At 36.0% G+C, this 13,904-nt stretch overlaps 1 protein-coding gene across 1 annotated transcript in view; it reads left to right on the top strand.

The window, feature by feature from the left end:
- The first annotated feature begins 887 nt into the window (after positions 1-887).
- Positions 888-13,904, top strand: part of LOC140148369 (uncharacterized) — a 44,624-nt gene continuing 31,607 nt past the window's right edge. The window contains exons 1-7 of the mRNA XM_072170296.1: positions 888-1,093; positions 3,104-3,616; positions 4,978-5,160; positions 5,957-6,206; positions 7,207-7,311; positions 9,717-10,214; positions 12,946-13,019. Of these exons, the coding sequence (XP_072026397.1) occupies positions 3,113-3,616; positions 4,978-5,160; positions 5,957-6,206; positions 7,207-7,311; positions 9,717-10,214; positions 12,946-13,019 (1,614 nt within the window). The 5' untranslated portion in view covers positions 888-1,093; positions 3,104-3,112. The remainder of the gene's footprint in view (positions 1,094-3,103; positions 3,617-4,977; positions 5,161-5,956; positions 6,207-7,206; positions 7,312-9,716; positions 10,215-12,945; positions 13,020-13,904) is intronic.

Genomic DNA, 13,904 nt, shown 5'->3' with positions numbered 1-13,904 from the left:
TGTCAATCATACTTGTTTATCAATCAAATTTAACCGCAAGCAAATACAAGACGCGCTCATTGACTTACTGACGCGTTCATGCAATTACACAACACAAAGGCGGCGTAGGCCACATACTTGTGTACCATGTAGTTATTAATGGTAATGACAGGTACCCGGAGGATTTAACCATAACGAGATCTGGGCGACCAATCACAAGCCAGATTCATTTAAAGATGCATTACATCATCGCCAATTTTAGTAGGCCGCCGATTTCCGACAATCTCATCCATAGAAGCTCATAGACAGCCGTGTTAAGCATGTAAACCGCAATCCAATGTCAGTAGTCCACTTGGGAAGCTAACAAACAGAGGGAGTAGGGTGACTGAAAAGATCAGATGTGAAAATCTATCAATTGTGCACACATTAATTAAATCAGAGTTTTAAGCTTAAATACAATATCCAGAGTATGCACATTGGGCAAGTGGACTACGGGGTAGTCTAGTCAAAATATGGACTATGAGGTAAAGTTTATAGGCCTAAATGATGACAAGAGCTTTCAAGAGAACCTTACTGTCAAGATCCTAAAGTTTCACATGGTTTTATTTTACCAATGGCGCATGTTAAAACCCCGGGTTAAAACAAAGTTATTAAATTTGTCCAAGCCCGAGTGCCCAAGGTCCCATCCAGTCTTTGACACGTGATATGATACAGTAACTATATTAAATAAGAAAGAAACAGATGAAAAAGGAAAAGAAAAAGAAATAAAGAAAATAAAGAAATCTGAAAAAAATATGTTTTAAATTAATTTTCGAGTAGGCCTACATGTACTCGAATATTGCCCCGCCCCCATTTTTTTAGTTCTGGGATCAATACCGCTCATCACTAGTTGCCCGAGTTGGGAAAAATGATTGATGGGAAAATCCCATTTTGGATGGAAGACAGGTCACCAGAAGTGAACAGGACAAGAGTTCTTGATATTTTCAGGCATTTATACAGTATTAATGATCATATAAAATCTTGTGTAGTCTTGGCTCTAACTTCCGTAGCAGTCACTGCTATAGAGCTCAGTCAACGACAAAGCACCATAATAAATTTACTTCACGCGTCACCGGTAAGCTTAAAAAGTAAAAACTCAAGTTAACCATGAAACGAACTTTTATATTCATTGTCATGATTGTATTTAAATTTAGTACAGTTTAGGCGATCCTGACTTTTAGACCACCCGAGCTATATAAGATTAAAATTAAACTTTCTCAACAAGGTTACACTTAGAAACTACACTTGTTTTCAACTGTACAAACATACCTTTTATTCTGTCTGACAACATGGACAAGCTTTATTTTGTTCCAAAATTCACGTTTTTATAACTATTTTTGAAGTAAAAGAGCTTGATGTAAAATCAGTGATACCAGTTCTGAAGCATTCGCGTAGCACGAGCAAATGATTTTTGTGTGTTTTGATGCTAATTTACACCAGCGAATTGTGCATTTTCAAGCGCGATCTGCATTTATTCAAGATGGCGAATTTCTCAAAAAATGTGATGCTTATTTTATAAAGGTATGTTTCTTGCTTTTCTGATTATAATTATTTTTTGAGACAAAAACTCAAAAAATTGCCATTTTAACTTATTTTCAAAAAGTTGTTTTTTACCCCAAATTTCCCCTCATTATCGCAGTCCTGCCCTCCTTCCGATGTATACATTAAACCGTGACTCCAAAGTGTTGGCAACTAATCCTTCATGCAAAAGTTAAAATTTACTCCTTGGCTTTATAATTTAGCGAGGGTGGTCTAAAAGTCAGGACCGCCCAAGCTTAGGCAAGTAATATTGATAATAATAATATATTTTATTCTTATGCGCATTACGCAACATATTATAAGCATAAAATTCATGAAAGACAATATTATGAATGGTAGGCCTACCGTATACAATAATAAAAATATTTATAAAGAGAATGAAGCACATCAGAGAATTGCACATGCAGCATGGCAAATATTTCGCACGAACATATTGATTATAGCCTATTGTCTTGTTACTCAACATGCTCAAGTCAAGAACTCTAAATGTATAGCTTCGAATATGCACATAATAGTTACGCATTTGATGCTAGAGTATGTTGCTAAATTGTTTTTCGGTTTCTAGTCAGCAATCAGCATGCATTGACAATTTTGGTAACGGATGTTATTTATTCTGTTTAAAATGTAGAAATTTGGATGATAACAACATTTTACTCAAGTTAGACTATCTTTTTAATAAAGTGCTCAATCCCAAAAGGGAGAGCGTATAAAAATTCAAAGAACAGACCTTCCGGAATAGGTAGTCGTTACCGAGTTTCATGCCTAAAAGGCAATCGTCAGACGACACAAAATTTGGATGATAGTTATTTTGACGAGTCAGCTGTTTCTTTTGAGTAAAGATTGCCTTTTTTGAACAGTCCAAAATTTTGAACAAATTTTATCTTTACACAGCGCAGTCAGCGCACATAATAAATGTATAAAAAAAACAACAACAAAAAACAGTGCATCTGGCCGGATTCGAACTGGTTTTTTTTCATCAACTTTTATGTGCACTGGCTGCTCTGGGTAAAGATTAAAATTTGTTTATCCTATCAACCCAGTGAACTAAGTATTTAATGTTCAGTCCTAAATTTCGCTGAAGTGCAATTTCAGCAACATTTTTGATGGGATTGCCCATCTTGATCGGCTGTGTTTACTTTTGAACTTCCATTGCATTACACAGTGTCATTCTTCTTCTTTGAATGCAACAGTCTCTAGCCTCGAATATGATCATACAACTTCTGATGAAGATGTGTGTCACACATCGAAAATTCAAGTATGAAAATTACTAATTTTGTGTACACCAGCGACATTGCGGGTAGTAACAGGAGAGCATCACAGTTGCAATATTCTCAGAAGTGACTAAGCATGTTTGTGCAATGACAAACATTCGTATCTACATTTGTACGATGAACACAAATTAAATAATTTTCCTATAGTTGAATTTTTGTGCTGAAAGTCAGTTTAAACTCTCAGAAATTGTTTATGACCAGCATGAATGAGCTTACATTCAAGTATATTTTTTATGTGTACAGTTTTAATTTTTTTTATCATGATATCTCACAAGGTATGAACAATGTCTTCAAACCCACCACCACCTGCTTTCAACAACTGGGTCAAGTGCTCTGAAGGTCTTGTAGAATGCGGTCAAGCAGCTGCCAAAATAGTCAAACATGTGATGGAAGAATGGCATACAAATGAAATAAAGCCAAAGCCTGATGATTTCAAGTGTGCAGGGAGTCCTACTTGTAATCCCAAGTTGAAGAATGGAACTCCTAACAAACCCAAGGCAGGTCGAGGATACTGTGATCAGTGCATTAAGTGGGCTGATGTTGTCATATCACAGTTACTAGCCAAGTGTACAGTGCCTAATAAACCACCCTATGAGGCCTATTGGAATCTTGTGAAGTCATCAGACTTTTATGATCATGTTATTCAAGTGGTCAAATTATTTGGTCTGAAAGCGATTAGTGATGATGCTTTGGCAGCTATAAAACAGTTTGATGATTTTGATCCAGCTTGGTTGCTATGTATAATGGAGAAAGTGGTATTGTTTCATAAAGAAGATATTCAAAGCCAGGTAAATATTTTTATTTTTATTTTAAATATATAAAGTTACAGGGGAAAGAAGAATTACGCATCGCACACTAGCACATTTAAACATGAATTTACAAATGGAAACATAACATGCATAGGCAGATATACCAGAGAAAAAACTCCGGACATACCTGCCTGTGCGGGGACTTGAACCCCAGACCTCTCGCTTGTCGGGCGAGCGCTCTAACCACTGAGCTACACAGACTGTCCCTTCTTTGCGACATTTGTTATCTTTTCAGAGGTCTTTGATGAATTCACATTATTATTTTGTGTGTACATATATAATTGTAAAAACGAGTGTTGTTGTCGAGATGATACTTTTAATTTGATGTTGACATGTTGGAATTAAAATCCATTATAAAGTGTTAAACATAAATTCTGGATGTGTAGTGCATTCAGAGTTGCTCACATTAATCACAAAAGAAATTAAATCCCTAATTTGGTTTAACATCCAGTGTGTATTTACATGTATATAAGCTTTGGGCTATCGATTCATGCATGCAATACTATCCCACTTGTTTGGGTGATAGCAGTACATTGGTAAAACTGCTCTAGAGCCCTTCAGCCAGAGGTTATAACTGTTTGTGGCACTTAATGTATAACACATTTCTGCATTTTTATGTTCAAGATACCTCCAATGTATGTAAAACAGCACTAATAAAAACTAGTGTTTGTCTAGAGCTTAACATTTTGTAAAATATATTTTGCGCACATTTGTGTAAACTCATGCTAAGAAAAGTGTTGGCTGCACGTTTTGTTTGCAATCTGGGGGAGAAAGCACCCACAGGGTTCCCGCCGTCCTTGAATTTTAAAACACCTTTTCAAAGCCTTGAAAGTCATGGAAATTTGCACAAGGTCCTTGAAAGTCCTTAAAAATTGGTATTTTACCTAAAGTATAATTTTGACAAAATTTGGGGAGTGGAGAGGAGCTGTCACTTTTGTTAATAAATGTATGTGCTGCATGGAGAGCCGCATCATAATTGTTTTTATGTTGTGGTAAGTCCCTGAAATCACGCTTTTGGACCTTGGAAAGTTCTTGTAAAGTCCTTGAATTTTAAAGGCTTCAAGGTGCAGGAACCCTGCACCCATTCTTGCCCAGTAGGGTACTCTTGGGGCAATTTCCCACAGATTTGAGGTACAATGTAGGATTAATACAATGAACTGACATTCCTAGGAACTTAGTAGGAAGACACTGAATGCAATGTCATATTATTATGTAATATTCAAACAGAGAGATGGAACAATTTGAAACCAACACAATATATTATATAGGATGAGGTTTTATTATGCACGTATATGTATTGTATAACTGAAATTCTAATTCTGTGTATTAATTATTTTCAGGTGCAGAAAGCCACAGAAATCCGTAATACCATCATGCATCGACCTGTTGGGAAGGAGTTACCCACTGACCAAATGGAAACCTTTTTCAAGTCATACTCAGTGTTGTTGAAATGTTTCAGCTCAAATTTTGCATCTATCCTGTCTGATGAGGATGCAAAAGATATCCAAGCCAAATTGAATCAGGTAAAGTTACAATGTACATAGACTAGCTGCTATCTGATGTATAAAATTGTATTGTGTCCAACAGTTCTTATTCCCCAGTGGCGTAACTATGGTTGGTAGCGCCCGCGGCAAGAAACAAAATTGGTGCTCTACTCCCACCCGAGAATATCTTAGACGCGGGCCCAGGGACGCGGGCAGTGGCGTAGCAAGGAGCTAAGGATACATAACCCCCTCATTCTTGAAACAATTGCACGCGGAGCATGCGGAATTTTGGACATAAGGCCTATACACTAATTAATTTTGGTTACTAGAAGCCTATCGGTCTTAAAATGTTCTTTCAATTGATTTTGTGCTGAAATGCACGCGAAGCGCACGAAAATTTTGACTTTCATCGCTTGGAGGGGCGCAGAATCGATGCTGAATTGGTCAATTCGGCGCCCCCCCTAAGGGTGGCGCCTGGGGCATGTTGCCCCTTCTGCCCCCCCCCACCCATAGTTACGACACTGTTATTCCCCACATGGAACTATTTTTTTTGCCATTTTTAAGTTGCATTTTTGAAATTGCCCATCTTAGGTTGGTGATGGAGTTTATACCCAAGTGGTTACGGTATACGGTTTATACAGTGAAATCCTATGGTATTTGTAGGAAAGTGATTTGAGAAAGGGAAAATTGAGAACCAATAATATAAAATTTATATTTTGATGGAGAAAGGTTAATTAGTAAATTTTTAATAAAATATTGGAAGTTTCCAAACAAATAATTTCTGTGTATTTTATTTTGAATATGAAATTTACTGTCTGTGTGTTGTAAATTTCAGATACGGGACATGAAGATAGTGACATCAGATATGGTGCAAAGAACTGTGACAATGTTCATGACAGAAGTTGAGAATTGGAAGATGGAACAAGGTGCAGATCTCCAGATGATACAGGAATCATTGCAAGCTGCTATAGGCATATGTAAAAGTGTTCCTCAATTACATGACCAGATGGTGAATATGGAGAAGGTGCAAGTAGAACTTGCAGGGAGAGTTGGAAGAATTGAAAATGAAATGGAAAGCATGAAAGGTAATGCTAGTGGGTTATTTGACGAGTTGTTGAATATCCCTGTTGTATGTGGTAATGGATGGTAATGGTGAAATATCTCCAGTGTATGTGGTATTGGTAATCACTAGGATCCACAACATGCTCATCTATCAGGGCACAGTTCTTTAACCCTAATACATTTGTACATTCATTGAATGACCTTTGAACATTTGAGTACAAAAACTCATACTCTGCAAATTGAGGTCAAATTTTGCACTGTAATTGTTTAATTGAGGTTATTGAACTATGCCATTGGGATGAGGCCATTGTGGTCCATAGTGAAATGTCCATGGTGAAAACTGTATGAAGTGGCACCTGTTTGTCCTATCAAGATGGACTGCTCTCTCATGGAATACATGTATGTTACTTTGCTGATTTACCATCCAGTGGACATGTTGAAAATATGTCTGTTGTGTCTATGATCCTCAAAGGTCCTTTGGCCAGCAGCTACCTTAATAGACCTGCCTCATTTTCAGACTATTAGCATATATGAAAAACAGGTTTTTGACACAAATTTTTATCTGTGTGGTTTAAAAGTCAGGCAAATTGATGCCACCCAAAAGGAATTCCAAACTTCCAAAATGAAAACATCCTCCTCCATTGTTGTGCATGTAAGTATTCATGTAGAAGAATCTTATGTATGGTTCAACCATTTTGCCATGTGATACGATTAAGAACAGCAAGCAATTTACATCTAGGAGAGTGTTAGACTCATGCATACAGGATTGAACTCTGTTGCTGAGGTGAATTGTGTTGTGCGATTATCAGCTCATTGGGTTGGTAATTGACAAGTTCAATGTTATACAAAAATGTACATCACCTGGAAAACATTATTCCAAAAAATGTTTTGATCTTCTTTCACAGACAGGTTTGGAGGCTTCACTTCACATTTTAGTACTTTACATAGCACATTAATTACCGTCTTTCACTTAAAATGAGCTCACATATCTGATTGTTATAATTGTATCATTTACTTTTGTAGGACAATATAGTTCGCTGGCCTCTCAACAAGACCCAAAACATCAGCAGAGTAAAGACAGTGGTTATTCAGCATCATTCAGCCCTAGCAGCTCATCATACTCAAACAGTAAGATATATCTATCATATCAGTCAGTTAAAGGTGTACTGATCCCAGTAAAGGAGTCAAAATATTACATTTTTAGGAATGCCTTAAAAGGATAAGTTGTCATTAGGTGTTTTTCATAAGAAAACAACAGTGTTAATAAATATCGTCAGCCTACTACACTAATTGCCTCATTTTTTTGTAATTTTGAGAGCATGCATTAAAAAATATATTTATTCGCTGAATAATCTAAAATAATTAGGGTATTACGTAACTGATGCATGCTTGAACCCCGGGGCTTGAACCACATTTTGTACGTTGTTCTCAAAATTACATAAAATGACTTTAGCAATTATCATAGTAGGGTGACAATATGACGCTCCATTCACTTGCCTATATAGCTAAAATTATTATTAAATGCAGTGTTCGGTCTTTTCACTTGCTAGCACACATAATTATACTCAATGCAAAAATCTGATGATTTGTAAAAATTGTATGATGATTTGTAACAATTTTATGATATAGTGAATCACTGATGGTGTCTTTACCTAAATGGTGTAATTGTTGGCATTTCATACCCTAAATGGCATAACCACCTCAATTTTTACCCGTATATGGCACATTATCACATTCGTGAAGATTATAATGATAAAAAAGACCATTTTAACACTCGTTTAAAAAAAATGTCCATGCCTGCAATGGCTTTTATTTTCATTTGCTCAAAAGGATACATGTACATCATAAACAAACATTAAAAAATGTAATACAGACACTCAATATTATAGTGACAGTATTAAAGTAAAATATTGACAATTGTACTGAAAATATACACACTAATAAGCAACACCAAAGTAATACTGAAAATGAGTGGCATGCAAATGATCATTGCATGTCCAAGAAGAATGAAAACAAAACAGATTGACCATTCATGAATCCCACTGAAATGGTATTAATCACTCTGAAATGACAGTACTTTGTTCTTAAGTTACTACCCTGATTCATTACTCATATAGTTAGAAAAAACCTCTTGTTACAACACTGAAAAATACACTAATATATCTCTAATAACAATAATAGATCTCTCCAGCATTATGCTGACTTATTCTGTGCGCTTTTCAATCATGATAGCGCAAGAATTAGGGGTTCATTCATATATTTTCATGACTAAACGATTGTTTATGCCCGAGGGCTTTATTTTCCTCCACAACTAAGAAATACCGTCATTTTAGACTAAAACTACCAATTCCCTATCCTTTTAAAAGTTTTTCCATTGCTAATTGTAGGGCTGCTAAGAATACGCAATTGCGTTATTTGCGCCGCAATTTGCGTATGTTGGCTCCAGTTAATTGCGTTTTGACAGTTTTGAAAAAATCTTTAAAAAAATTGTTTTTCTTTTTTTCTTTTCGATTTTTAATTATTTTTTTTCGCGGATTTGGAGACTCACTGGACCTAACATCAAGTGCTACCATCATTAAAAAAAAAAAAAAAAAAAAAAAAAAAATTGGAAAAAAGATACAAAAAATTACAAGTTTGTATCCAAATGGGACCAATTTGTAACTTGTGTTCACTTCAAAATCTATCTAAGATACAGACTTGTGTACAAAACCAATGCATTTTTATATCTTCAATAGACTATGCAGTGAACACAAGTTACAAATCGGTCCCATTTGGATACAAACTTGTAATTTTTTTGTATCTTTTTTCCAATTTTTTTTAAATCAGCCACAAATGATTGCAGTACCTCACTCAAGGTCAAGGGACTCTCTAAATCCGCAAAATATTTTTTAAAAAACGCAATTTTTTATTTTTTGTATTTTTTATTTTCTTAATTTTTTAATTTTTTCAATTTTTTTAATGATGGTAGCACTTCATGTTAGGCCCAGGGACTCTCCAAATCCATGAAAAAAAAATTTAAAATCGCAAAAAAAAATTTTTTTTTTTTTTTTGATTTTATGCTTTTTGGCGGAAATCGCGGATTTTTGCGTTTTTGGAAAATCGGGGTGCGTTTTTGGCCTCCAAAATCGCGTATTCTTAGCAGGCCTAGCTAATTGTAAGAAAACGTTTACTTCCACCGTGTTTGGACGCGCGCGAGCATACGTGCGTATACGAGCATCCATTGGTTCTTGCACGGCTTGTTTACAACCGTTGTTTATGCCCGCCTATTGACCAGCCACGCATGCTGTTATATAGAATGTATGTATGAACATTGTATCTGCATTTTTTTCATTTTACAAAGAAGCATTTTTGTGTTTCAATTTGTTTACTTATTTATTGTTTTGTAACATAGTCATTATTTACTTAAAATTTAGTCAAATGCTGTTTAACTCAATTTCACCCAAAATGTCACTTACAATGTTCTCTATACTGACATGACAAAATATTTGTTTTTTAATGAAATTAATATCTGAACTAAAACTCATTCATTCCAGGTACTTCATATGACACCACTCCAGAACAGAAGCCCAGCAATATACAAACTGAGAGTAAACAATACGAACTGCTTATGGTGCATAGTGAACATGACATGGAAGACCGCTTGTACAACGATCTCATAGACAACCTCGATAAAAACAATGTGTCATATGTATCCATGCACGAATTACCAATGGGTGTAGACGTGTTTAAAAACTTTGAAAACATGCTGGAGAATTGCTGGTGGACAATGTGCTTATTGAGTCCTAATTTCTTAACTGATGTATGGTGTGATAAACGCTACATACAGGCCTGTGAACGAGCAGTGAGAAAGCAGGATGAGTCTGTGTTTTATGTAAAGGCCAAAGGCTTCAGTGATGATGACATTCCTGCTGGCCTGAAGGGCATTTCTGGACTTGATCATTCTAGCAAATTTTTCAAGAGTGTTCTAAGAAGTACATTCAAGAATCTTAGGGAGAAACGTACAGAACGCATGTCTTCACAAGAATCCGCCGGTAAGTGGGGTATTGGGCCGATGAATTGCGGACACGTTTTTGTTCTGATTTTAAGCGGCTAACCGGGACGTTGGCCTGTTTTACACAAATTATACAGAGGTTTATTTTTTATTTTTTGGATCAACTGGGATTGATTTTTATATCAACAATAGAGGACACACTTGCAGATGCACACCCTACTTGTAATGTGTGTCGACTGGGGACTTTTTTTGACAACTGGGGACTTTTTTATGAGTTGTGTGTCGACAGGGGACTTTTATGTGCCAAACTCCTACCAATCGGGGACCTGTGTGTTCTCAAGACCTCACCCTACCCCTAAAAAGTACCCAGTTAGAGTAATGCTTTTTTTGACATCTTGACCCATAGGGGGAGCCCTAGCCCAAGTATTACGACTGGGGACGTCCCCACTTGGAGCGAAGTCCCCAGTTAGTGGGAAAAACAAAAAAAGTCCTCATTCGTAGGGTCTTACAAACACATTTTAGGCTGTTTGCAGTCAATTGCACATGTCAGCTAAAGGGGGATGGTCCCCTATTGCAGTTAGAATGTAAAGTTTCATATTAAGGTTTTACCGTCGTTACTAAACCTATCGACCAAATTTTTTTAAATTGACATATTTTGTACATTAATATGTGTAGATAATAAATCACGAAAAAAAACAGGGGGTGCCGGACCTCACTTTTGAGCTACAGCCGTTTTAAAAGAGGTGTACATTTCCAAAATCTCTGTACACTTCAATGGCAAAATCAGCAATTTGCCCAAAATATACCACCTTTTGCGCTGTATAAAAAAATTGTCTAGACGATCTTTTTTTAATTTTATATATTTTATGAAAAAGAAAAAGCTCTGTAAAATCGCGCAAAAAAATTGCGGGTACCGGACCTTGTTTTCGCGTAAATTGACCAAAATAGGTCAAAAAGCATTTTTTCATGCGACACCATGCGTAGTTAATTGCGTACATGGATATTTTGGTGCGTACCAACGCTGGTATATACAAGCGCGATTGATGCCGGATCAGCGTTCGTTTACGCATATGGCCACAAAAAAAGGAATTGTCTGTTTACGCAGGAAAGTTTTCACTGTAAAAAAAAGTTACCTAAGATACTTCTTAGGCTAAGAAGTGTCTATATTAAATAGGAACCATTATGATGATGTCGACTAGAAAAGACTTATAAATCAAGCCTTAAAATTCTTAGCCTAATTCTAATTTGGTGTATTTTGGTCACAAACAGGTGTAAGAAAGACTGCCATTTTGCAAAGATATTGGGCCAAAGAGTTATTAAGTTACACAAAGTGAGGAATTTTCAGTTTTATGTTCACCTGACTCGAATGACCAAAAAGAGGATTATTTTATTAAACATGTTAAAGCGAAGCGTTTGACACCATGGGCGGAAGTGTTTGACTATAATAGGCCTAGGGCCTACAATTATTATAGGCATAGGCCTACTTAGCATGCTTAGTGCCGTTTACCGAGAGGAAAACTTTTTTGGTGTAGAAAAACGCTTGGCCAATTATGATATCATAATTTAATGTATGACCCTTTTTTGAAACGGAAGTTTTGATGGTGTTGTCTATATCGCATGCATTATGAATTCAGTGCACATAGTAGGTCTTTACCCAATAACACAAAATGCTTTAAACATTTAAACTTTTAAAACATTTTTAAAATAACAATCAAAAACATTGAACACTTGCTGCAAAACATATTCTAATTCTGGACAATGTTGCCAAAATAATATATGTCTACAATAACATTTTCACAACATGTTTTTAATTTTGTTGTGGTGTGTTTCATTATGAAACGTTCTACAAACGTAACCTTTAATAGGCCTATAATATATAGTGCTTACCCAACATTTAGGCCAAAATATTATTAAAACGAATTAACCAATTTAACCAACACTTGTTTAGGCCTAATGTTAAAAAAATACCCTGATTCTGTGTGGGTAGTCTATAACTTCATACCATCTATCGGACCCTACTGTCGTAGGCCTACTTTGAGGTTAATTGGGGATGTGGTCCAGGTCCGTTATCAGTGGAAGCACGCTGGCATTTTGTTTGTACATGTTGTATTTAATATATTAGAAGCGGCCACTTTTTTTTGCGCTCAGCCAACATTGTTTTCTTTATTTTGTGGCCATAGTTATCGCCGGTGCGTAAAAATAGCATTGACACGCACAACACGCATCGTTCTCTCGCGATGTCTGCAACGCAACGCCGAAAGCACGACGCTGAGTACGCACGCGTTGAAAACAGGCGCAATAGTCAACTCAAATCGGGTGACGACGGTAAAACCTTAACATCCCTGCTTGTCAGCAAACACCCATACGTGTGTACTTCAGTAATTGTTAAAGGGATACAATTACAATGGCCAGTATATCAAATCTTGTAAAAGTGTCAATTCTAAAGGAAGCATGTGCAGTGGCATAATACCAGGGATGTTTTATAGGGGAAAAGTACATGCTACCTACATTGTACCTGCTCCTAGAATGACTACAGAGAAAGATGCACAAAAAGGCACAATTTTAATGCTGAAATGGGCCACAATTTTGGTTTAGAACAGATTTTAATCTTAATTTGTATCTTAATTTAAAAAAATTAAGATACACATCTCACATGTTGTCTTGACCATCGGTTGGTATGCCGCTGAGCACATCATGAAATAAAATATTTGCTGTCAGTTTAGTCAAATTTATCAAAAAATGATTGAATCTACACCTGCTTTACATTGCAGCATCTGCAGATCCTCATCACAGGACCCCTCCATCTGACCATCTACAAAATGGATATGAAGATAGACCCAGCACAGTAAGTACATGATAATTAGCTGCTTGATGGTATTGATATTTCTCATCTAAATACATTTTTTTTGGTACAAGAGAAAACAAAACTTGACTTGTTTAGAGTCTCCTTTATCAAATAAGCATTTGATTGATATGATGACTTTGATGCTTATTTTGGTAGACTACAAGTTCCAAAAATGTCAATATAATAGCACAATAAGCATGGAAGATACATTACCTACATTTTTGTAAAATGCCACAGTCCCGGCCACAGTGAGGCAAAGTTTAGTCAAGTTTTGTGTTCTCTGGTATCAAAACAGTTATTGTTCGTATCAGTTTCAATACAATTAATGTGTACAAATCTTGGCACAATTATCATGAGGGCTCTCTTCAGCACTGCCATTGGCAAGTCCATTTTAATGTCAACAGAGGGCTCCCTTCATATCTGCCCATCTTTTAAATTGCAATTGTTGTGTGACTGTCACAGGTTAAATTAATTTGGTGAGGTGGGAAATGAAGTAGACTACAATGTAGCTGATAGTGAAAATAGTTGGGTGTAACGTTATAGTGGTGTATAGTGATTTTTCCAAATTTTCTGTTTACCATAGTGGTAAAGGTTTAGAGCTTGCTATATACTATAATAAAATGTAGTTATTCCTTAAAACTATTAAAGAGACTATAGAAAAATTATTTAATTTGTGTAATTGATGTGGAACATACTCTTTGCCTGGCTGTGCGTAGTAAGCTGTTGTACGCAGATAACCTCGCATATATGGACGCGTAGAGAGTAGCGTTGTACGCTTGTGTATTAGCATGAATAGTCTTGGAGTAATAGCGTAGTTGAATGTTCCACGATGTACACGAATTAAATATTTTTTCTTTAATAGTTTGAACCAATTTAAAATGGAAT

The sequence above is a fragment of the Amphiura filiformis genome, chromosome 3, assembly GCF_039555335.1.
Source record: "Amphiura filiformis chromosome 3, Afil_fr2py, whole genome shotgun sequence".
NCBI classification, from domain to species: Eukaryota; Metazoa; Echinodermata; class Ophiuroidea; order Amphilepidida; family Amphiuridae; genus Amphiura; species Amphiura filiformis.
The sequence above is the reverse complement of the archived record's forward strand: the minus strand, read 5'-3'. Positions and strand labels throughout refer to the sequence as shown.